Source organism: Sphaerodactylus townsendi, linkage group LG02 (genome assembly GCF_021028975.2).
Source record: "Sphaerodactylus townsendi isolate TG3544 linkage group LG02, MPM_Stown_v2.3, whole genome shotgun sequence".
In the NCBI taxonomy this organism is placed as follows: Eukaryota; Metazoa; Chordata; class Lepidosauria; order Squamata; family Sphaerodactylidae; genus Sphaerodactylus; species Sphaerodactylus townsendi.
In genome coordinates, this window is record NC_059426.1 from 169,670,589 (window position 1) to 169,694,780 (window position 24,192).

General features: G+C 43.5%; 1 protein-coding gene across 1 annotated transcript; it reads left to right on the forward strand.

Moving 5' to 3' along the window:
- Positions 1-447: 447 nt before the first annotated feature.
- Positions 448-22,361, forward strand: SGPP1 (sphingosine-1-phosphate phosphatase 1). The gene is made up of 3 exons (XM_048486042.1): positions 448-1,889; positions 17,164-17,253; positions 18,747-22,361. The coding sequence occupies exons 1-3, from the start codon at positions 1,173-1,175 to the stop codon at positions 19,296-19,298; spliced, it is 1,359 nt and encodes a 452-aa protein (XP_048341999.1). The 5' UTR covers positions 448-1,172; the 3' UTR covers positions 19,299-22,361.
- Positions 22,362-24,192: the final 1,831 nt, after the last annotated feature.

Genomic DNA, 24,192 nt, shown 5'->3' on the forward strand with positions numbered 1-24,192 from the left:
CTGCGCGTGCGCGCTAAAGGCGGCCAAATTGGCGAGCTCGCTCAAGGGCGGTTGGGCGCGTGCGCCACTCCTTCCCTCTCTCCCCCTCGTGAGCGCTGTTGCTCGCTCTTACAAGAGTAGCTCAGGCCAGCAGGCAGTTGCGCGGGCGCGCGCGCGCTCACCATTCTCTCCCTCGTGAGAGCGCTTAAGCCGTTCTGTCAGACTCGCTCAGCCCGGCGAGCACGCGCACGCTCTTCCTCCCCCACCCCCATCCCCGCGTGAGTGAGCGGCGTTGGCCGTCCCGACAGGAATCCCTCCAGCCGGCAAGTGGGCTCGCGCATGCGTATGGCGCCCCCTCCCTCGTGACTGGTGTTGACTAAGAGCGAGCGTGCGAGGCGGTTGAGCGCGAGGGTCGCGAGAGGGGGCGTGGCTGACGGGTTCGGAGGCGGAGCTATGCGCGGGATCGCGCAAAGGCTCAGGCGGGGAGAGAAAGGGAGCGAGAGAGCCACTGACGGGCGACGCTTGACGGCATGACAGGGAACCTGCCCGGCCGCCTGGCTGAGTGACCGAGGCCGAGCCGCCTTCCCTCGGCGGGGCTCGCGGCCACAGCCCGCTTCCCTCTCCCTCAGGCACCGGGGCCCAACCGCCCTTTTCCCCTCCCGTGAGGCAAGCCCCCCCGCAGAACCCCCCCCTTTCCTTCACCTCATTCCAGTCGCCCGCTCTTTGAGCCCCCCCCCCTTTGCTCCCTGCCCCATTCAGCCCTGGCCAGACCTGTTTCATGCAGCCAGAAGCCCACTAACACCCCTGCCCCTTTGGTGTGCCCTGTCGCCCGTTACTGACAAGGGGGAGGGAAAGGCAGCCCCCCCCCCCACCCGTGCACAGGCTTAAATAGGAGCTTTTTCCAAGCCAGGCCTTCCAAAACCAGGTCCCCCCAATTTAGACACCTGCAGGTCAGATTTAGTCACCCCCAAAATTAGACCTCCCAAATCAGAACTCCTCCAAGTGGGCTGTCCAGATTTAGACATCTCCCCCCACCCCAGTCAGACCCCACCCGAAAAAAAAGTATTCGAGGAGAGGCCCTGCTGGCTGGTATCCTCCCCCTGCAAATTGTTAGAAATCTCTTCCCTGGGCGGACATCATTTAGGCATACCCCACCATCCCCCAGTCCTGAATTGTCTCCAGCATCTCCAGCCATGGCCTTCTTCCACCGCTGGGTCACTTACTTGCAGGATCCGGAGAAAGTTGCCCGTTTCCAAAGGCTGTGCGGCGTGGAAGCTGTTCTGAATTCGGGGTCTGGCGCCTTGGAAGAGGCAGAGGAGAAAAGGGGGTCTGAAGTCTTCTTGGTCAACGGGAGCTGCTCCACTTCCCAGACAGGTGGTGAAGGTGATGGGAGACACCGGCTGCGAGGAGCTGGGGATGTTGGGGAGAAAGGTGACGGATGGTACTCCAACGGTGTGAAGAATGGGGTGGTTTCTGGGGCAGCAGAATGCCAGCAGGCTGCTCCGCAGGAAAGCAGGCAGCAGAGTTGGGGTGCAAAAATGCAGCCCCGGCGCAATTCTTTGACTGGGGAATCCATGCATCAAGCTTTCAGGATCCACAGCCGCTTCCTGTACTATCTCTTCACCCTGGGCACGGAGCTGGGCAACGAACTCTTCTATATGCTTTTTTTCCCCTTCTGCATCTGGAACGTGGATGCTTGGATAGGCAGAAGGCTCATTATTATGTGGGTCTGGGTCATGTATGTGGGTCAGTGTACCAAGGACGTTGTCCGCTGGCCGCGGCCTGCCTCCCCACCGGTGGTGAAGCTGGAGGTCTTCTACAACTCTGAGTACAGCATGCCCTCCACACATGCCATGTCTGGCACCGCCATCCCTTTGACTCTGGTTCTGCTCAGCTATGGACGGTGGCAGGTAAGTGACCTCCCCCCCACCCCCCCAATATTAAGGCCGTTACTGCTAAAATAATCTGTTGGAAGTATGTCACAGCATTGCAACATTTGGTTCCAGGTACTTTGCCATAATTAGTGAGGTGCAGGTGCTAGAATGTCTGACTGGGAATGGTTTAAATCCTCAGTTATGGAGCTCGCTGGATGACCTTGGGACAATTTCAAGTTAAGCTAAAAATTGAGGAAGGGAGAAAGCCAGGTATGCCTTTCTGAGCTCCTGGAAAGTTGGTGTGGGAAGGTTGAATTTACTATAATAATCCCAGGATTCTAAGATAGATAACTTGTTTTTCTGAATGGGGCCAGTGTGCTCTGTTGTGTCAAAGGATAGTATCCTCTCAGTAATACTTAGCCATTTTTATACTTGTTTCATTTGCAAACTCTGAAGTGTGCCTCCTTTGCTGGCATTCTGCATGCTTTTATTGTATTGGCTGAAAGCCAAGGTGAAGCATTGGCCAAAAAAGGACTTGAAAAGAGAACTGCAGGTTTCAAATAATTTTTTGTTCCCTGAGTTCGAAGGCTTAAGTTTGTCCATAAAGCCTAACTGAAGTAGAAATTGTAGCAGTCTTGACGTATTACTTAGCTTCTTTCAGCACAAGGAAAGGCAGGGTGCAAACTCTTCAATAGGTTTCTTATTCCATGGTAATGTCCTACTGAACTCACTTCCAGGTGAAACATTCTTAGGATTTAATTAAAGGGACCTCTGAACTTCAAAAAGTAATTCCATTCCTAATACTTATTTAATCAATTTTTATCTTGTCTTTCCCCCAACAATCTTTACACATGATTCACCCCTCCTAGATTTTATCTGGCAGGGTTTTTAAATTGGTGTATATGAAGTTTTTGTATTCTTTGATGCTGTTTGCCATCCTGAGCCTATCTTTGGCCAGAAAAGGGCAAGATATAAACCCAATAAAATATATAAATAACACTGGAGACATAGATGTAGAGCACTAGTTGAGAATTTGTCTCTGATTCAATTCCAACTCTGTCCATCAACTAGTAACTCCATGGAGGCCTGGCTGGGCGTTGTAATAGTGATGTAAACGAGCATTCATGTGCACCTTTGCTCCGTCACAGCCCACTGTAACTTTCTCAGTGCATTTTAATATTGCGAAAGATCTTGGATTGGAATTATGTCAGTTTTCTGTTAATGTTGCATTTGTGCTTCTGAGCAGATTTCCGAAGCCATAATCACTGGCTTTCTTAATCACTTCCCCCATCAGTTTAGCTGGGGCTTATACCTATCCCCCTTTTTAAAAAAAACAACCCTTCAATCTTTACCTTTAAAAAAACGTAATAGCTAGTTTGTCCTTATCTTCACTAGCCACATCCTGCTGTTAACAGGCAACAGGAAAATCGCTGACCCTTGTAACTGACAATTGAGCTGTGAAAACATATTGAGAGGAACAGTTCTGTAGTTACTGTTTGTGCTGACAGAACTTTGTAGATCAGTCCTGTATATTAGTATAAGAAGGTCTTCCACAGTCTTCACCTGTGCAATTAACCAAATACTGTTAGGAGTAGCTGTTTTTCCCCCTAAAATTTGGAAGAACTGTTTTGTGTAGTATGTATGAGAATCTGGGAGGATACAAATTGCCTCTTGAGGAGGGATCTGGATTGCAGAATTCAGAATAGAATATATTGCTGTATGATTTCACTTGGTAACTTCATTTTAGGCAAAAATAAAACTTTGTACAGTTAGTAGATATGCGTTTGGGGATATTATGCTCCTTTAAAATGGAATTTCTGTCCTTCCTTGCAAAGAAAATTCCATTTAGGAGGATTTCTTGAGAGAAGGAGTAAATGTGAAATGTTTAGATGCTATGTAAACAGCTTGATCAACATACTACTCGTCAGTATAATTCCATTTAAGTTCAGATTCAATGAATGGTTATCCTGTGACCTTTAAAACACTTCTGAAGAAATAAAAAGAAAGAAAGTGTGAGGGAGCTTGTGATTCTCTTGGTAACATCAGCTTTTACGTTGGCATGCTGGGAAGTAGTTATTGTAGCCCTGGTTTTTTATGCTTGTGATTTTATGCACATTTACCTGGAAGCAAGCCCCACTGACTAAAGCCGCTATTACTTCTGAGTACACATGCAGAGCAACGAGCTGCAAACTCTGAATCTTTCAGACCACTAAGTTTTGATCTCAGTACCATATTGTTTGGTAGAAATTATAGATGGGGAGGTTAAAGTCATTCTGATTATAACAGTATGCATAAAATTACTAGATTTAAGAATGGGATTACTACGAGACATACACTTTGCCTTACAGCAGGCTTACTGGAATCCCAGACAGTGGAATCCTTAGTCTTGGCTTCCTGTTGCCAAAAATCCTGGTCAACCCCAGTAATTCCCCTAGGGCCACACTTATTTCTTGTGTTGTGTTGCTAGAAAATGCACTTAAACTAAAGGGTGTGAAATAAAAAAATTGGAATTAATAAAAACATGACCATTTCATAGGCATTATTTCCTCATCTTATAAATGGCTGCCATCTTGAATTGAATGTAGCTATAGAAGAAGTCGATGACACCATGCAGTTATTGGTCTGCCATCAATAAGATCTGTTCTAGCACTTTGTGTACTACAGTAATGTGTTTTTTGCTCATTGTGCGTTATTTCTATGTATATCAACTGTACCCATGTCTGCAATATGAACAATTAACATAATTTAAAAGTACTTATTCTTAATTTATTTTACATTAAACATTTACGACAAATCATTTCCTTATGAATGCTTGTGGGACCATTGTTTCCTTATAATGGGTACTGGCACTAATGCAGTCCTTTGAAAGAAGGGTGGCACTTCAGGGAAGCCTTTTGACAGCATAGTCAATCACGATGTAAAACATGGCTTGTTAGACGATGTAATAAAATACAGAAAAGGGCATTCCCCAATAATAAGCGTTTTAATGGGCAGTTCAGAGTCTCACATATATTTGCAAAAGAGAACTCCTCCACCATTCATGTCAGTGACCTCAAGAAACACTTCGTTTTTTGCTTTTGTATGCATATTTTATTTTAAGCAAGTAAATATGCTGATTTACGGTTAATGAAAACAAACCAACAATCCCTTAACAGTGTCAAACATTTTGACTGTCACTAATAATTCTTAAAATTGTAGCTGGGTTTTTTTTAAGAGCCAGAGATTTACTTAATTCCTGTTCCCGAAAAAAGAATTTATTGTTTAAACACAACTTTCCAAACATTATTTAAAAACAAAATAAAAAATAGTTCACATTCTGGGACTTCTTGACTGCTGATGTATTCATATCTTGGGTACTTTCTGTTACAATTATACGGTATAAACAAAGTATTATGGTAGATGTTTGAATTATTATAGGGAGAAAAGTTGAGAGGGGAGAAAAGCTGGCTGTATTAGAGTTTCTGCATTTAACTAGAAATTTTTATGAAGAGTCATGATCTTTTTGAATGTAAAGTGTTGACTCTTTTGACTGTATTTTGTTTTCATTTGTGTTGTGCAGTGTAGCAGTAACACAGTTAGTCTCGGGAAGCTGAGCCTTCTGCAGTTCGTAACTTTGACTCTAAAGCTCTCTGTCAAATGAATATAATGCCTGTTACATACCTGATGAAGTGGGCTCTGGGTAATTGAATCTTCTACCATAATAAACCCTTACATCACAGGTGTCAAACTCATGGCCTTCCAGATGTTCATGAACTACAATTCCCATCAGCCCTTGCCAGTATAGCCAATGGTCATGTTGGGATGGACTGATGGGAATTGTAGTTCATGAACATCTGGGGGGGGGGCTGTGAGTTAGACACTCCTGCCTTACATTTTAAAAATGCCACAAGATTCTCAGGTCCTTTTGCTGCAGCAAGCTAACTCTGCTACTACCTTAGAAAGCATCTTCAGTGTTTCCTTGGCTTGTAATTGTGTCTTTCTGTATTTGGAGGGCTAGAGCTCTTGTAGTATGCTTCCACTCTATTTCTTTAAACAAGGATCTGTAGCTGAGCTAACATCCAGCACTTTTGAGTTTCTTTAAATGAAATCATCAGTTCTTGGTTTAACAATGAATAGCACTTTGATTGGGTTATGCCCATTTCCCCCCTCTGAATCAGATGTGACCTAAAACCTACAAAAGCATTACTCAAAGCGCTAGGGGCCCTAAATCACCCTCCCAGCTCTCTTTGTCAGATACCATCTGATTAAGGGAGCTTTGATTCTTAAAAGTTTATCCCCCCCCCCCAAACAATAGTGTTGGTCTCTAAGCTGGTTTAGGGCTTGAATCTAGCTGTTTTACTACAGTCCAGCATGACTGCCCTCTAAAACTATCAATAATTAGAGGTTCCTGTTTCTTGACAGTAGACCTTTATGCTCCTCATGCCAGTTGTGCTAGCATTCATTGTTGTCCTGCTTGCAATTTTTCATTCTGTTTGTTATTGTTGCTTTTGTCCTGGAGCCCATGACCCACTTAGTGGACCAGTAATGTTTTCCTTTCTTCCGTTCTCACACAGAGATGGACTGGAGGTTTTCTACTTATGGGGTTCCTTCCAGCTTTTTTCCTCAGTAGATTTTTGCTGTGGATTAGCTCCATCTAGAAGAAGAAGAAGAATTTGGATTTATATCCCTGTTTCTCTCCTTACAGTAAACACACTCATTTCCCTTCCCACAACAGACACCTTGTGAGGCAAGTGGGGCTGAGAAAATTCTGAAGAAATGTGACTAGCCCAAGGTCACCCAGCAGGAATGTAGGAGTAAGGAAACACATCTGGTTCACCAGATAAGCCTCTGCTACTCATGTGGAGGAGTGGGGAATCAAACTTGGTTCTCCAGATTAGAATCCACCTGCTCTTACCACTACATCATGCTGACTACCCTACCCTAAATCTGTAATCATCCTACTTCATATTGTGCTGTCTTTCACCTAGGAACACTCAGTGCATGTGTTGCATAGTCTTGATAAAATTTTCACAAGGTCAAGCCAGTAAACTGGAGAAAAAGCTATCGCAGATAAGACCTCCTTGACACCGAACCTCAGCCACTGTCAAAAAGGGGATTTCAGGCTGACTGTTTCTGTTATCAAGAAATCTTCGGACACTAAAAATGTTGATGATGGGAGTCTGTATCTGCAATTTTTCTGATAGGCAGCCTAAATTCCATTGATCAATGATAATCATAGCTTCCTAATGAATAGAATAGAATAGAATAGAATAGAATCTTTATTGGCCAAGTGTGATTGGACACACAAGGAATTTGTCTCCGGTGCATATGCTCTCAGTGTACATAAAAGAAAAATACATTTGTCAAGAATCATAAGGTACAGCACTTAATGATATGTAGCCTGTGTTCTCAAGCATAAATAATTTCTAAGGCCCCTTCCGCACAGCAAGGGAGAATGGGTTGCAGGCAGGATAAAGGAACCCGCTCTCCCACCTGTCCTGTTCGCAAGCCTTCGTGCAGGCAGCTAACGGAGCCTGCAGGTTCAGTGTGGCTTTCAGTCGCCCTTTTGCACGGAGGTGCAATTTTTTTTGGTAAAAAAAACCACCTCCCTTTGCTGGAAGACTGCAGGTGGGCACTGTTAAAACCCGAAAAGTGTGGCCCGGTAAAGTGCTTCCGGGGGCAGTCATTTTCTCATGAGTAGCGTGATTCTCCAATAACCTATTTAGGGAGAAAATGCGGAGCAGCCTTGCTTTAGGGGCCAGAACCGTGTGAAGCCCCCTCTCCCCCCCCCCAAAAAAACACCAGGGTTTTCCCTGTCCCCAGCCTGGCTTTATTGGCCCATATGGAAGGGGCCTAAGTGTATAATTTGAAGTCCATTTTGTACTGATTCGTAAAGATAGAAGAGCAAAAATTCAGGAGACCCTTGGATTCTTACTGTCCTCATCAGACTGGAAATCTAATAAAAACAAGTATGACTTATCTGCTTCCAGTTGCTAAAGCTATTTCACAGTGGTTCTTTTATGGAATATTGTGAAATAGCCAAGGCTGGAGTGCCCATGGCTTCTCCTGAATTTGTTTGCATAGCTTCTGTTTGTTGTAGATAGGGGCTAGCACTGGAGGCATTCAGTGACCTAGACTCAGTGTGGTTGGTTGGGCCGAGGGCAAAAAATTGCCTGAAGTTTGGGAACCCATAGCATATTTGGGTTTCTGGATCAAAAGTTCAAAATTAAATTGTTCTTGTTTTTTTTCTGGTAACAGAATAAAGCAATTCACGGTCCGCTGACTGGCCTTGGTTCAGTGGTTCAGAAATAGTGATTTGAAACGTGAATCATAAGAAGAGTGAATCATAAGGAGAAAAGTGAGTTTTCTGACTCACGGATCTCACTTCATAACATCTGGGACCAGCTCATCTGCCCTCTAGATCAAAGATAGACAATATCTCTAGTAGTTTTGAGCAGTTTTTCCACTTCATTTCAGCAAGCTTATGAATTTTTGAAGAAAAAGACCTGGAGGCTTCTTCAAAGGTTAACAGCTCCGAACGTTCAGTATTTTTCTTCAGCGTCTTTACAGTGCAATCCTCTGAAGACATTTGAATAAACCAGCGTAGGATTTTGAGTAGACGTGCTTAGAATGGCATTGTTAATATCTCTGTGGTGTAAGCCCCCCTCTCAGTTGTGACTTCTAATCATGTTTATTATCTTATGCTACTGTTACAATAAATTATGAAGCAAATTTACTAATATTGAATGGAAGGAGCAGGGGATTTTGTTACAGCATGTGATAACTTGACTCTTGGCCCAATACGTTTCAATATGTTTATAAATGATCTTGGATGAAGGGGTGGATGAACTAATTAAATTTGCAGGTGACTCCAAACTGGGAGGAGTCGTAAACACCCTGGAAGATAGAGATAGAATCCAATACCAGATGCAACACAACAAGGATAAGTGCAGAGTTCTATATCAGGGTAACAAAAATTAGAAGCCTGCACACTGGATGGTGGATCCACTTGTAGGCAACAGTGTGTGTGAACAAGATCTTGGCATGCTGGTGGCCTGTAAGTGTTGATCAGTGGCAGAAAGGCTAATGCAACAGAGGCATAACATCAAAATCGCAAGAAGGATCCAAATACGAAGTCCAACTGCACACATTGGACAGGCTGCACCTGGAGTATTGTGTGCAGTTGTGGAGGCCTCACTTCACAATGGATGTCGGCAGAACGGAGCAGTACAGAGGAGTGGGATGAAGAGACCAAGCCCTACGGGGAAAGGCTGAAGGATTTGGGAATGTTCAGTCTGGAGAAGAGGAGGTTGAGGGTGACATGATTGCTCTCTTTAAGTATTTGAAGGGCTGTCACTTAGAAGAGTGCAGGGAGCTGTTCCTATTGGGAGCGGAGAACAAAATTCACAATAATGGGCATAAATTATGGGTGGAAAGGTACTGGCTGGATATTAGGAATTTTCTTTTTTACAGTAAGAGTTGTCTAGCAGTGGAATTGACTGCCTAGAGAGGTGGTGAGCTCTTCCTCTTTGGCAATTTTCAGGGAGGCTGATCCTGCGCTGACCAGGGGGTTAAACTAGAAGGACTGGGTGGCTTCCTCCAACTCCATGATTCTAACTCTCCAGAAGAAATTAAAGCATGTCCAGTTTCAGTTAAAACTATTATTTCCTAGAGATGGCGTTACATGGTTGTATATAAGTTACTCTAGGGTCCATAACAAGTATGGACATCCATGGTGTCTACTGTGCATTGTAGTGGTTGGCTATTGAAATAAATTAGTGTGTTTACATTTTAGATTAGCCACGCTTTTAAAAGATTCTTTTTTTGCTGCAGTATTACAAAACAAGCAAGCATCTCCAGCCGCATCTCAAAAATAGGAAATAAGGGCGGAGCGATAATAGAACCCATACTGAATTCTCATGGGGAATAGTATTCTTGATTCAAATACAAATATCATTCTTCCTGTACGGATCACCTTGTTCACTAGTGACCTACTTTTTATTCGTAGCTTGGCTGAAACTAAAATTGGAAATAATTATTTCAGAACTTTGTTGTTAGTTCTGTATACATGTGACGCACGCAATCCTTTGACCCTTAGGGTAGCTTTTCGTCCAACTTGCTGAGAGCAGGCGACAAGGCAGCATTAGGGAGACAAGCAGCACTGCAGCTTTAATTACCTTTCAGCCATTGGCTAGGTCTACAAACCTTCCAGCTAATATCTAGCAGTTAATTTGCTATTGTCTGTTCCGTAGGTTAACATGCTCAGGCATATCAAGAGTTCCTGGTTTAGCCTTGTAATGCTAATACAGGGAGAACTGGTGTGAGAAACTTAACTCTTTCCTCAACTACCACTTCTCCCCAACAAATACTTTCTTGGCCATTTTCAACCTTATTTTTTCCTGCTGGGCCAGAAGACTGAAATATTCCAGGCTGGTGAAAAGTACTCAGGGACATTTGCAGGTGAAAGTGCATAGGTATTTTTTAACCTTTCTCTCCCTGATGATTTCTCCCCTGCAAATACTGCATTTGAACTACTTTGGCAAAAAAAAGCAATTTGGGAAGATGCCTTCCTGGATCAGATGACCAAAAGTTTAGAAAGGAGAGAAGTAGTAGTAATGGGAGATTTCAATTATCTTGATATTTATTGGAAGTCACACTCTGCCAAGACTATAAGGTCCAACAAATTCCTCGCTTGCCTTGTAGACAGTTTCAAGGTCCAGAAGGTGGAAGAGGCAACAAGGGGATCGACTATTTCAGATTGGCTCTGATGACCTGGTTAATAGGGTGGTAGGATCCTTAGGTGGGAGTGACCATGTTCTCTTTTGTTAAAGGAAATTCCCAGTGTCGCATTCTGCTGATGTGGCATTCTGATGGAGAGTACTACAACATGTTGTGGATAATGATCCATGATGACCCACCCTAATTAGGGGACACTGCTTGGGAAAGTCCCATAAAGGTCCTCATGTTTAGAGGGAGAGCCGCCATTGGGTCTTACCCGAGAAGGGTCCTTCTCCTCTAAACTCAGGAGGACTATTTTCTCCTTGATTCCTTCTGCCTTCAATTTGGAATGCTGCCCACAATCAGTGGGAAATCCCTGAGTTACTTGCCTAGGGCGGTGATGCATGTTGGATCTTGCAAGTGTAAAGGATGCTTTGCACATCATAGTCCTTGACTGGGTCCTTATTTGGGTAACAGCCTTCTGCCATAAGATAACTGAAAGGAAAAGATACATTAATTGTTCTTTCGTTATAATACTGTGGAATAGATCTTGAGGACTTTTTTCTTCTCAAAGCCATCTGTTCTTGTGGCCATCACTAAAATCAGTGGAAGTGAATTCCATGATGTGATTCTTCATTGAGTAACGAAGCATTTCCCTTGGTTCATCCTGAAAGCCTGTCAGCTTCATTGATGCTCCTTAGTTCTAGTATTATGGGACAGAGAGGAGCATCTCTGTGCTGCATTAATAATTTTATAAATATCATGCCTCCACTTATTTTCCCCTTTTTTCAAGACTTAAAAAGTCCCAGACTCTTTATATTCTTTTCATTGGAAAGGTGTGCAACCCCTTGATCATCGCAGTCTCAATGTAAAAGGTATTTCAGGGCTGTTCCCAGAGTCCCACTTTTCCCCAGAGTCACGCTTCTGTCCTTTTTCCCAGATTTTTTTTAGATGGGCAGCCCAATTTGCAGCCTGAGGTAATTGGACCACTACACCATCCTGCCACTGCCAGAAGGCTTTCTGGCAGCATGGGGAGGTAGGATCTCCCCGCCTGGAAAGCCCTTCATAGGTTTCCATAGGGTAGCGTAAGTCTGACTTCCCTACTGCTGGTGTTCCCAGGGCCAAAGTCTGGTGGGACTCCAGGAACAGCCCTGGAATACCTTTTACATTGTGCCAGTCCCACAGAGCTCTACAGCACCCGCTTGCCTCCCTGTTTGCCCTTCCGGCCAATGTAAGTGCTACTTATCAACATTGTTGACAACCAGCAGAAAAAGCATCCTGATGCTGTGCTCATTATAGGAGGAGACTTTAATCATACTAATTTAAAAACAGTGCTCCCTAAACTCTACCAGCATGTTAGGTGCCCTACGAGAGGATCCAATACATTGGATAAAGTGTATACCAACATTAAGGATGCCTACAAGGTGATACAATTACCACACTTGGGTCAGTCAGACCATTTGTCACTGTTTCTAGCACCAGCATATATTCCACTTGGGAGGCGGGTGTTGCCTGTAATAAAGACTGTGAAATCCTGGCCTGATGATGCCTCCGAACTACTTCAAGATTGTTTTGAGACAACAAATTGGGATGTTTTCTACCACCCAGATCTGGAAGAGTATACCACTGCTGTTCTGAGTTATATCACCTACTGCACAGACACTCTTACTGTGGATAAGCGCATCCGGATTTACTCCAACCATAAACCCTGGATGACAACGGAGGTTCAGCTGCACTTTTGCATGACAGGAATATTGCTTTCAGGATCTGGTGATGAGGGCAAAATACAGTGCGGCGAGAGCCAGTCTCAAGAGAGGTATTATGAACAGCCAAGATGAGTTATAAGAGAGAAAATTGAGGATTGATTTTAATAATAACAACATGAGGCAGGTGTGGCAGGGGATTCAACAAAATCACCAATCATAAACCAAATAACCAATGACATCTCTGTAGATGGGGATTCTTCTTCTCTGGCAGGAGCAGCTAAATCCCACTTTTTTTTGCCCGCTTTGAAACAGGTTTATCAGAAGGAGATGACACACACAGCCACTAGGTGATTGCAGCTCACACCTCACTGTGGAGGAACATGGAGGTGAGGCAACGGTTTTGAGGGCACAATGTGAATCCAAGGAAGGCTGCTGGACCGGATGGTATTCCCGGTCGGGTGTTGTTAAAGGAATGCGTAACCAACTGGCTGAATTGTTTTTTACTGGGATCTTTAATCGATCTCTATCCCAGTCCACCCATCCTATCATGTCTTGTTTGAAAGCTTCCACCATTGTTCCACTACCAAAGAGATTTCCTGCTGACGAAATACTTCAGGATTATAGACCAGTGGCACTCACCCCCATCATCATGAAGTATTTTGAAAAACTGGTCCATGAGGCATATTAGTTCTTGCCTTCCAGGTACGTTTGATAGACATCAGTTCGCATATCTGACTAATAAGATCTGACGGAGGACCATGTGCCATTAGCCTCCCACACTGCTTTGACGCATCTGGAACATCAGGGGAATTATATGCGAATGCTTTTGGCGGACTCTTTAGTTCCGCATTTAATGAAGCAATCTCGCCACAAAGACTGGTGACCGAAACTTCGTGGATCTTGGACTCTCACATTCAATCTGTTTGTGGATTAGGGACTTCTTTGTCTGGACGTTCCCAAGAGGGTTAGACTGGGAAATCGGGTTTCCTCAGTTCTTACTCTAAATATGGGAACGCCACAGGGCTGTGTGTTGAGTCCTTTACTGTTCACCCTTTATACATATGGACTGTACTCCTGTCTATCATAGTAACACCATTAGCTATCAAATTTGCTGATGACACAACGGTGGTGGGGCTCATCTCTGGAGGGGATGAGTCTGCCTATGGCGGAATGAAGTGGACCGACTGCTCTCTTTATGGTGCAGGGAAAATAACCTGGTTCTTAACACTAACAAGACAAAGGAGCTCATAGTTGGACTATAGAAGAGGAATAGCTCAGAAATTCAGCCCTTTGACTATAAATGGAGATCAAGAATTGGAGCGTGGTGGCTAGTTTTTTAAATTTCTCTAAGGCGTTATGATTAAAGAAGGACTTGACCATGGGGCGTACAGACTGCATGGGAAAATTTGGTTAAGAAAGCCCAGCAAAGACTGTACTTTCTGAGACTTTTAAGGAAGCAACAACTAGATGGAAAACTTCTGGTGTCCTTTTACCGCTGTGCTATAGAGAGTGTCTTAACCTACTGCATCTGTGTATGGTTCTCCAGTTGCACAGTGGCGAGTAGGAAGGCGCTCCAAAGGGTGATCACTACTGCACAAAAGGATTATCGGCTGCCCTCTTCCCTCACTTGGAAGAAACTCTATAATTCCCGAAGCCTCCAAATAAAGCCCAAAATATTCTGAGGGACCCGTCTCATCCAGCACACTCTCTTTTCAAACTGTTACCATCTGGCAGACGATACAGGGCTCTCAGAACTAGGACAAAGAGGCTTAGAGACAGCTTCTACTCTAGAGCTGTGGCTATGCTAAACTCCGCTGCTTCATATTGATGTATTTGGGGCTGTGTAGGGATGGGTGGAGGAAGGGGAAGTGAGGATGATGTATGAGTCTGAAATTGTGTGCATCGAGGAATGCTGCTGTAAATTTCGTTGTGCGTGCACAATGACAATAAAATGCTTATGCTTACTTACATCATCCGGGAGGGCAGACACATCCAGCCATATCTGGATTGAGCTGATAGTTACTGGAACTGAACACAGTATTTCAAATAGAGCCGCACCTTATCTCTATACAAAGACATTAAATATTGCCTACTTCATGTTCAGTCCTTTTCCTAATAATTCCCAACATAGTTTGCCCTTTTTCCCTGCTGTTGAACGCTGAGTCAATGCTTGCATGGAGCAGTCCACAGCAAGCTCAAGAGCTCTTTCCCTCTTGACCATTTTTTACCCCATCACCTTATATTTAAAGTTAATATTTTTGTTCCATAGTGCATCATCTTACAGTTACTTCATTTGCCATGTTGTTGTCTATTTACCCAAGTTATACAGCTGCTCCTGGATCTCTTCACAGTCCGCCTTGGTTTTCATTATCCTGAAAAGTCCAGGGTCATCTGCAAACCAGGGCCACTGTGCTGCTCACTCCCAATTCCAGATCATTGATGAATAAATTAGACAGTAATTTTACAAATACAGATCTTCGTAGCATACCCCTACTCACTTCCCTTCATTGTGAGAACTGCCCATTTAGCCCCATTCTAGACTTTCTGTTTAGCAACTTTTAATCCATAAAAGGATTGAGATGAACCCCTGTTAGGGTAAATCAGTGTTTATTGAGTACAGTGATAGACCAAATAACAAGGAGGAGAAGCAAACATCAAAATGCACTGTAATAAAATCAAAGTTACACAGGCACTGTGGAGTGGAAGGAATCATTCCCACCCACAGTTAGTCCCATCTATGTACAGTGTCTCCAAAAAGCAAGGGGGCGGAGAGGAGAGAGGATGTTTTCGTGAAGACTGCGTGAGTGTCAGGCTGTCTGGATAGAGGAAGGAGGAAAGTCTGGCTTAAAGGGGTGGAGGGAGGAGGAAACAAGTGAAAATAATGTAACCTTTAGGGAAAGATGGAGAGAGCAATGGCAGGTCAGGAGTGAAAAAGGGAAAGGTGGGGGGGGGGATACATTGCTGGCAATGGGAGGACTCTCTGGAGTGCAGCTTTGAGAGAGAAGAGGAAAGAGACCATGAGAGCCAGAAGCTTCAGTGTGTGTGTGTGGGGGGGAGGTGGAATAGGGGCGGACACAGCTGAAGGCTAGCTAGAATGGCTGGGTCAAAACACACCGCCAATAAATTTGTCCTGGGTGTGGAGACATCTCACAGTGTCTCGAGACAAGCAGTCAATGAAAAGGCATGTCAGTTTCTCAAGGGGCTGCCCCACCATGTGATTGCATTTTATCACACTTACTCTTGCCGTGATTGGTTTGATTCAAGATGGAGTCTGCTTATGCTGTTTGTTCATTTGTTTATGTTATTTCCGGTCTGCCTTTCTCATCAGGACTCACAGCAGATTGCACAGAGTGAGGCAATACAATCAATCGAATGGGACGTTCAATTAACAATGAAATAGGATTTGAGTTGTAGAACCAACCAGAAAACTTTAAAAGAAACTGAAGCAAAACATAAGCGATTGCATAGACCCCAGGACTGTGTGGTCCAGTGGGGGCACCTGCTAGTGACTTACAAACTTATTTGCAAGGTCATTGGCTTGAAGGCATCTATGGTAATAGATCAAATATCTTCCATTCTCCAGGAAATGGTTTTCTGTTTACCTTTATGAATATTTCACTCTAATGTGATAGCTCTGCTCTTTTGTGGAGCAGAATACCAGCTGTACCGTCCTTATACCATTACCGCATGTAAATAATATTTTCTGCTTCAGGAAGCACTAGCAATCTACATAATGGGTTTGTTCTATTCCTTTGCGCAAGGAGGTAGCTTTATCCTCTTAGCTGAAACAGTATCATTTGTGCTTTTATACCCTACTTGTGCCAAGAAAAGCAACCACACATGCACTTCTAGTGATTAGATATTGTGGAAGTAGGAGCAAAGAGGTGAAAGCCCTATTTTCATCCCCCTCTACTTTTATTTATTTTCCTTGTATTTATTTTCCTTGTATTTATTTATTTTCCTTGTATATATCAGATTCTTCAGGATCTCAGAACATAGCTTGCATTTGAGCCTCAGAATAGGCATGTCAGACTTCCCAGTGAGCTTCATGGCTGGGTGGGGATTGAACTTGTTTGCTGCGGAAAACTTTACTTCAGAACCTGGCTGGGGCCTGCTGTGTTGCTTCTTCATGGTTACGAGGCGGGGGTTGGCTCCCTTTTCCTCTCTCCCATGTGAATTTTCCTCTTTCCTTTCTATGTTGGAGTTAGGTTATAAATTAACAGCACAGACACATTACACTCTGATCAACTCCAACACTAACGTTTGTAAAGCAGCTTCAAATTCTAGTTTCAAACACATTTATGAAAGTTACTTAAAGCTAGCACAGTTTAATGTTAACTATTATCACTAGTAGCGTGCACACTACTACAGATTGTGGCACTTTGGCTTCTCCCTTTCCTATTGGCTTCCATCAGCAGTCATTCTCCATGACTGCCAACAAGTCCCCTCCCCTCAGCCTGGGACAGTTGGCATCTTCCCTTCCCAGAACTTGTCTCCTGGATGGCATTCCATCTGGTCATTTATGGAACTTTAAAACATTTTTTCTGAGTCTAGGCTTCCTTGTTTTTCTCTTCCTTACGTATTCCCCTGTACCTTTATGTTGTATTATGTTAAGTTTTTAGCTAGTTACTTTGATTTGTAAACCACCTTGAATGACAGAAAAGTGACATATACATGTGTCAATGTACCACAATACAAAGGGGAATTCATGCAGGAAAGTGGCTGGGAGAGGGAAAATGCATGTCTGTGGCCTGCTCTTAATCTCTTGTTCTAGTATTCATATAATGTTTTGTTTTGTGGGAGGTAGAATCCAATTAGGGTTGTTAGTACATAGAAAATGACTTACCAGTAAACTTGTCATTTCCAACTGGTTCGATGTGTTATCCTTTTTCTCTCTTCCTCTCCAGTATCCAGTGTCATACGGACTGGTTCTTGCTGCCTGCTGGTGTTTACTGGTCTGCTTTAGTCGAATATATATGGGGATGCATTCAATTCTGGTAAGGCACATGTCACAAGTCAGGTATTGAATGTGCTAATTGAAATTATGATTTGGTCTTTTTTAAGAATCGGATTTTAAATATGTATTATTTTAGGTGTATCTCACTTGATGCTTGAATATATCAGCCTTGATGATGAATTTCAGATGTGAATTACAATTGGATGCTTCAGTAATGTAGAATTACCGAGTACTATTGAATATAACTTGTAATATTATAGAAACGGAAGTAAGGCTCCATATTTAAAGTAAAAGTCAGCCAGGCATGCATGCAGTAAAACCAGGCTACTCATGGGCAAGATAGGGCTGTTGATATACTCTGGGGCCTCTCAAGGCATACTGAAAAATATTACTTTTTAAATTAACTATAAGTGAAACATTCCAAAAACTTTATAAGAACTGAGTATACTCCAGGAGGTATGGGACGTTGAGAGCGGTTGAGAATTTCATTAAGGGACTGAAGGAGCAGAGAGAAAAGAGTAAATTAGCCTGTCCAGCCCGAGAGACATAAATGTATCAAAGGGGTCAATTTACAGATTAACTAGGCTGACCAGACATCCCGCTTTCGGCGGTACAGTCCCGCCTTAAAACAATTTGTCTCGCGTCCCGCCGGTTTTTTCAAGTGTCCTGATTTTTGGAAGGCTGCCGCACTGCCTTCTGGGGTGCAAGGCAGTGCGGCAGCCTCCTGCGCACGCGGCCGCAGGAGCACGACCTTCTGGGGCGCTCCCATTTCCCGCCGGAGCGCCCCAGAAGGCAGTGCGCTACAGATCCACCTAACAGTAACAGGATGCAAACCACATTCACTACATGTCCACAAGAATATTATGTGGAACTTTATCAAAAGCCTCACTGAAATCAAGATAAGTGTTAGGTCTCGGAACCTTAAGCCAATCAACGGAGTCTGAAGTATCAATCAGCAGCTTAAATTGACGAGGTATACAAGCACCATACTTGGCGAAAGCATGTTCTAACGAAACTGGCATTTCCAGTCCCATTTATCCCCCGTAATAAAGTCACATTTGAAAAACCATTAACCCCCCTCCCCAACTACACATAATTAAAACAATTAAAACCAAAGCAAACATAAAAACAACGGAAGGAGGAACCTCTGAGGGAATGCCAAACAAAACAAAAAAGTCTTCACCTGCTGGCAGGAAATGGCGAGGGAAGAGGACAGGTGAGTCTCTGTGGGGAGGGACTTCAAGAGTTTTGTATGCCACAACTGAGATGGCCTTTTCCCACATTGCCATTCATCTGATCGCAGAAGATAGGCACATGGCAAGCTAAAATGGGTCACTTTTGATTAGTGATTATGATCTCAGCAATAGAGAGAGATTTCTCCTTCTTCCCCTTTTTTCTGTCACCTCTATGTCATTTTGGAACTGGTTTTAAAATATTTTCTCTCTCTCATTTTGTCTTAAAACCTTTATGTGATGTAGAGCCAGCGCAGTTCTAACATACATCACACTTAATGGTATTTTTTTTTCTCAACAGGATGTTATTGTTGGATTCTTTTATGCTGTCCTCATCCTGGCTATCTTCCTTCCAGCTGTGGACCTGGTCGATAACTTCAACTCAACCTACAAGTATGCACCACTAATCATCATCAGCCTCCACCTTGCCCTGGGGGTTTTCAGCTTCACTCTTGACACCTGGAGTACCTCCCGAGGGGACACCTCTCAGATCCTGGGCTGTGGAGCTGGGGTTGCTTGTGGCTCTCACGTGAACTACATGCTGAATTTCATGCCGGATCCTCCCCCTGAGGCATTTCCCATGCTGGTTCCATCTATCACCGTGACTGTGTTTGGAAAAGCCATGTTGCGGCTGTTGATAGGAGTGGTGATTCTGTTGCTATCAAAAACAGCCATGAAGAAAATCACCATCCCTCTGGCCTGCAAAATCTTCCGCGTACCTTATGGCGATGTCCGACAGGCCCGGCAGCGTATGGAAGTAGAACTGCCTTATCGTTACATTACCTATGGAACAGTGGGATTCTTACTCATGTTCTTGGTTCCTTCCCTGTTTCACTTCATGGGACTTTCTTGATGCCCGCATTTGCTTGACGTGAGAAGAGAGAGGGACCATTAACATTTTCCGGGAAAGGTGCACTGTTTGGGAGATGTAGAGAAGTTTGAAATAGTAGGTGGGAATCAAAGAGATCAAATCTTGGCTGTTAAAACCCAGAAGCTTCATGTCGTAGTCTTACGAAAAGGGGAACAAATGGTGAATGTGCTGTGCATATGTCTTTGTGCATATATGGTGTTGATGCCTCAGACTGTAAATGTACCTCTCTTTCTTTCTTTGGATACATTCAAGCCTGGTTTGTTTGTAGCTGATCCAAAAGTTCCAGCCGTGATCAGTTTAAGGCTCCTCATATTAAGTTATTTGTGTCTCTGGATAGCTCCCTAATGTTTTATGGAGGAATTGATCCCAACGGACCAACATTCTAAGGAGATCTGGCTTACAAAAGTTAGTGTTCTACATCTGTTTCCACCTTCTAAAGTCACTTCAGTTTGTGAGTACAAAACCGTTAGATTCAGGTACTGTATGTTTTTTGTTTGATCATTGTGCCTTTGTGTTGCTCAATAGAAAAGCGCCATATACTGTGATGTACATACAAGAAAGCCCATAACTTTATTTTAAATTTTTACTGAATTAGGCAGATATTTTCAAATCCAATTAGTCACATAACTAATAAGGTTAAAGATTTTATCTTGTATTTTAAGAGTATGAAAATGCAGCAAGCTGAAACTTCTATTGGGGTTCACTAGCTGTGAACAGATGCTTAATTCCTTTTATATATATATATATATTTTAAGCACATTGTACGTTATTGGAAGAGCATATATTTTTCTGATTATTGTCTTAAAACATAGGCATATTTTGTCCAAAAGTAAGAGCTAAAATTACAAATTGAAGCCATGCGCACATTTGCGGCAAATTGATCTCCCAACACATTTCAGTTTCTTCAAGTGTGTTTCTGATTACTCGGTTTTAATAATAGTGATTCAGTAGAAACATGCACAGAGGTTGCACAAATTGTTAACTCTGGTTCCCTGTTTTGAGACTAGGGCATTGGAAAGTCAAGACTTGGTGCTTCACTGTCAATTTTGGTTTTGAAAAATCCCCCAGATGGCCAAAGCATCTGGGGATATGTCTTAATGTCTTAGCAAAGACTGTACACTGGAGCAAAAGGAGGGAACCCTAGAAAAACAGCAAGGATAACAACTATTTGGTGCCAGCGGGAGCCCCTGATGGGACTTGTTGTCCCTGGGATCTCTGGAAATCACCTGACACTTTTGAGCTGCAGGAACAACGGCGTAATTAGTTCACCTTGATCTCTGCTTTCCACAGAAACTGGAGAACAAAGTCTTAGTTGCTCAGATCTGAGCAAAGGCTACACAAGGGCCAAGTGGCAAATGGCTGCATTGGTCAAAGCTTAAAGAAAGACCTTGTACGACTCTGAGGAACTGTATCACCATGACATTTATCCTTTGGTGTTTGCTAAACATGGCAGAATAATTGAGACTGCGTCTTCCTGTGACTTTCATTCTACTTAGGCTTAGGGGCCTTGTTAAAAAGTTGGCTAATGTGTGGTTGATCCTCACCGTGAAATTCAGTGGGTCATTTTGCCTTTTAAGTACAATGGATTACAGCTGGCAGCCCCTACTTCATAAAGTTGCAGGCGCTGCTACCTGTAATGTTCGAACGCTGAAATAAGGCACAGTGGCATTGTGAACCTTACGGAGCAGTTGATGCAGAGTTTTAACATTTGGGATGTGGTGGACACCCACTGTTCTGGCTGTCCTTTATTTCATTTTTATTTATGGACAGATGTCAACTCGAATTTGGATTCTTTCTGTTCTTATTAACTCAGCCTTGTTCTATGACAAGCAGCTTAGTAAAAAAAAAAAAGGACTGCCTTGCTACACAACACCTGCTGTGGCCCGTGGTAGATTGTCTTTCAATATGTACGTTTGAAGATTTCTTGAAATGTACATTGTGGTGAGACGAGCAGATGTGTTCTAAAAGCACACTGCCTTGGTCCAGCTAGCAAAATAGGCGAGGCGGGGGGGTGAGACTTGATTTTCCTTCCAAACTGCTGCTCTGCGTGCCTTATGTTAGGCTGCTGTTGAAACTGGAAGATGATTCGAAAGCAGTTTGTGGTAGGAACGAGACTTGCCGGTTGAAGGAAAGAAGCCGGCTGTGCTGGCCCTCTTGCCTGTTTCGGGCCCCTTTCTCGAATCTTGGCTCTTCATCAGTTGTAAACGGCTGACTTCATTTTTAATAGCTGCTGGAGGGGAACTTGCTTAGAAACAGGTATCTCAATATCGGTGCACTTTCCATTTCACATCCTTAGGCTGCGATCCTAAGCATACGTTCTGCGGAGTAAATCCCATTGCACTCAGTGGAGCTTACTTTTGAATCGGCATGCATAGCTTCGCACCACTGTCAAAGGGTATTTGCTGATTGTGCATTAAAGGCAAAAAAATGCTCTAGAGGGAACTCAAATAGTGATATCGTTCTCTAAAACAAGAACCTCCTCAGCAAGCACTGAAAAACCAAGTTAATCTCTTTTATATTTCTCCATATAGTTAACCAGTACCACAGTTAAAGCACAGCTGCGAGGGTGCTAGCGTTCATAGTTATGTGCTTCCCGTTACAGTTTCCTTTTACACACTAGGCTTTTCTCTACTACAGTAATAAAGAATGTTAGCAGGGATGGTTGAAAGGGCTACAGAGGGAAGGGCTGTTCTAAGTGAATAACTTGCTTGTGTGTTGAATTTCTTTGTCAAGTTGTTACTGTTAACGCAGAAAGAAACAGTTTGGCCGAAAGAGCTGATTTCATTATTCATCTGCTAATGGGCAGGCTGTGTCCGGAGGTGTTTTTCTTGTCTTTTTTTTTTTTAAATTGCACTGTAGCATATTCTACTGTTACTCTGTACGTTGTTGTTAATGCTGCCTCCAGTTTCTCTCAAAATGCAATATCCCACTTAACGTTTTAACTGAGTCTGTCTTATAAGAATTCTGTTTAAATTGGACTTGAATGACCTCACCATAGATCACAAATATATCCATATGATTTGAAAATAAAAATGCAATGCTACACTCCTGTGGTGTGCTCTGTTGAACTCTCTTTGGAAATTGGTACAGAAATGCTCGTCTGAACAAATGGATCATATAAACACTTGCTTTGCAATCTCGTCATAAAATCATAGAATCATAGAGTTGGAAGAGTCTCCAAGGGCCATCAAGTCCCTGCAATGCAGGAACACACAGTCAAAGCACTCCTGACATACGTTCATGCAGCCTCTCTTTCAAAACCTCCAAAGAAGGAGAGTCCACCACACTCCGAGGTAGTGTATTCCACTGTTGAGCAGCCCTTATTGTTAAGAAGTTGTTCCTGGTGTTTAGGTGGAATCTCTTTTCCTTCACCTTGAACCCATTCCTCCTGGTCCTAATCTCTGGAGCAGCAGAAAGCCAGCTTGCTCCTTCCCCATCAAGACATCCCTTCAGATATCTAAACATGGCTATCATGTCACTTCTCAACCTATGGTCCTATGATTATTTATTTATTTATTATTTTGATTTTTATACTGCCCTATCCCCCCCCTCGAGAGGCTCTGGGCGGTGTACAACAAAATTAATACAAACAAATTAGGGGCAAACCATACAAACAAAACAACAGCGGCCCATAAGAACTCCAACGTTAAAACATTCTAAATTTCATTAAAACAGCGGTCATATCATAATAAAGGCAACCGGAGAATCCTTTCCTTTAAAACCCTCCCCTAGGGAGCGGTCGGACTCCTCCATAGGAGGATAATCTTGATAAGGAATCGAACAGGGCTTCCATACTCCAGCGGCTGGTTGCTCCAAAGGCCTCAAGTGGAACAACTTCGAGTCTCTACAGGTAAATCCTGCACAGAACTCCACCGAGATCCACAAGAGGGCCCAAATTGGTCTTCAGAGGAGAGTGTTCATTTTGAGTATTTTCCTTATCAAAATGATGCCCCTTGAGTATTTCCATTGTTCTATCCTAATTAATAAGAATGTACACTGAGCAGCTAGCACAGGGTAGAGACCAGTGGCTTTCTCCAGATGAGCTTCCCAGTGAATCTGAGATATTCCCATCAGCCCCTACCAGCATGGCCAATTGGCCACGGTACTGACGAAGAGGCTGATGGGATTTGGTAGCCCTAAACATCTGAACATCTGAGAGCCGCAGGTTCCCTCTACCCCTGGGAGCTTTCAGCAGATACAATAACGAATACCTCAGCAAGTACCCAGATGCTTGTTTGCGCCAGAAAGTAGGGCTGGCTTTAAAAGCCTTGCCGTTTTGGGTGTTCTCTCATTCCCTCACCCCCGCATTATCTCCTTTCTTCGTGGCACTTTTATAAGGACCAATCTTGCAGCCAACATTTTTTTGATCTTGGGGCCAATAGCTGAGTTAGCACACTCCTACCTGAACTTTCTAGCACTGAAGCTTCTGGAGGCAAACTTGTCAGTTTCCTCAGCAGGTTTCTGTTCCTAGATCTGGGTTGCTGAAATATGAATGCTGGAATGGTAGTCATGGTTGTAGGAAATAGGCAGGATTACTCTTCACTTTTTTTTTTTTGCACTTGTTGAATCTCCTCTTAACATGGTCACTGGTGAGCTGGGAAAAATACTGGTCTCCCTCCATGTTTATCCGTGAATCTCCATTAATAAAAACTCCCCATCACTGGACAATACTAAGAGTCCAATAATTCAGCTCTGTATGGAGCAGTAACATGTGTTCATATACAAATAGGCCATGGCTCCGAGGTAGGGTGGCCAAGTGTGGCTTGGGAAATTCCTGGAAAGTTTGGTGGCCGTTCTCTGGAGGGCAGAGCTTGACAAGATCAGTGAGCTTAGCAGTGGCGTTCTGCCGCATTGCCTGCCCTCCAAAACTGCCGTT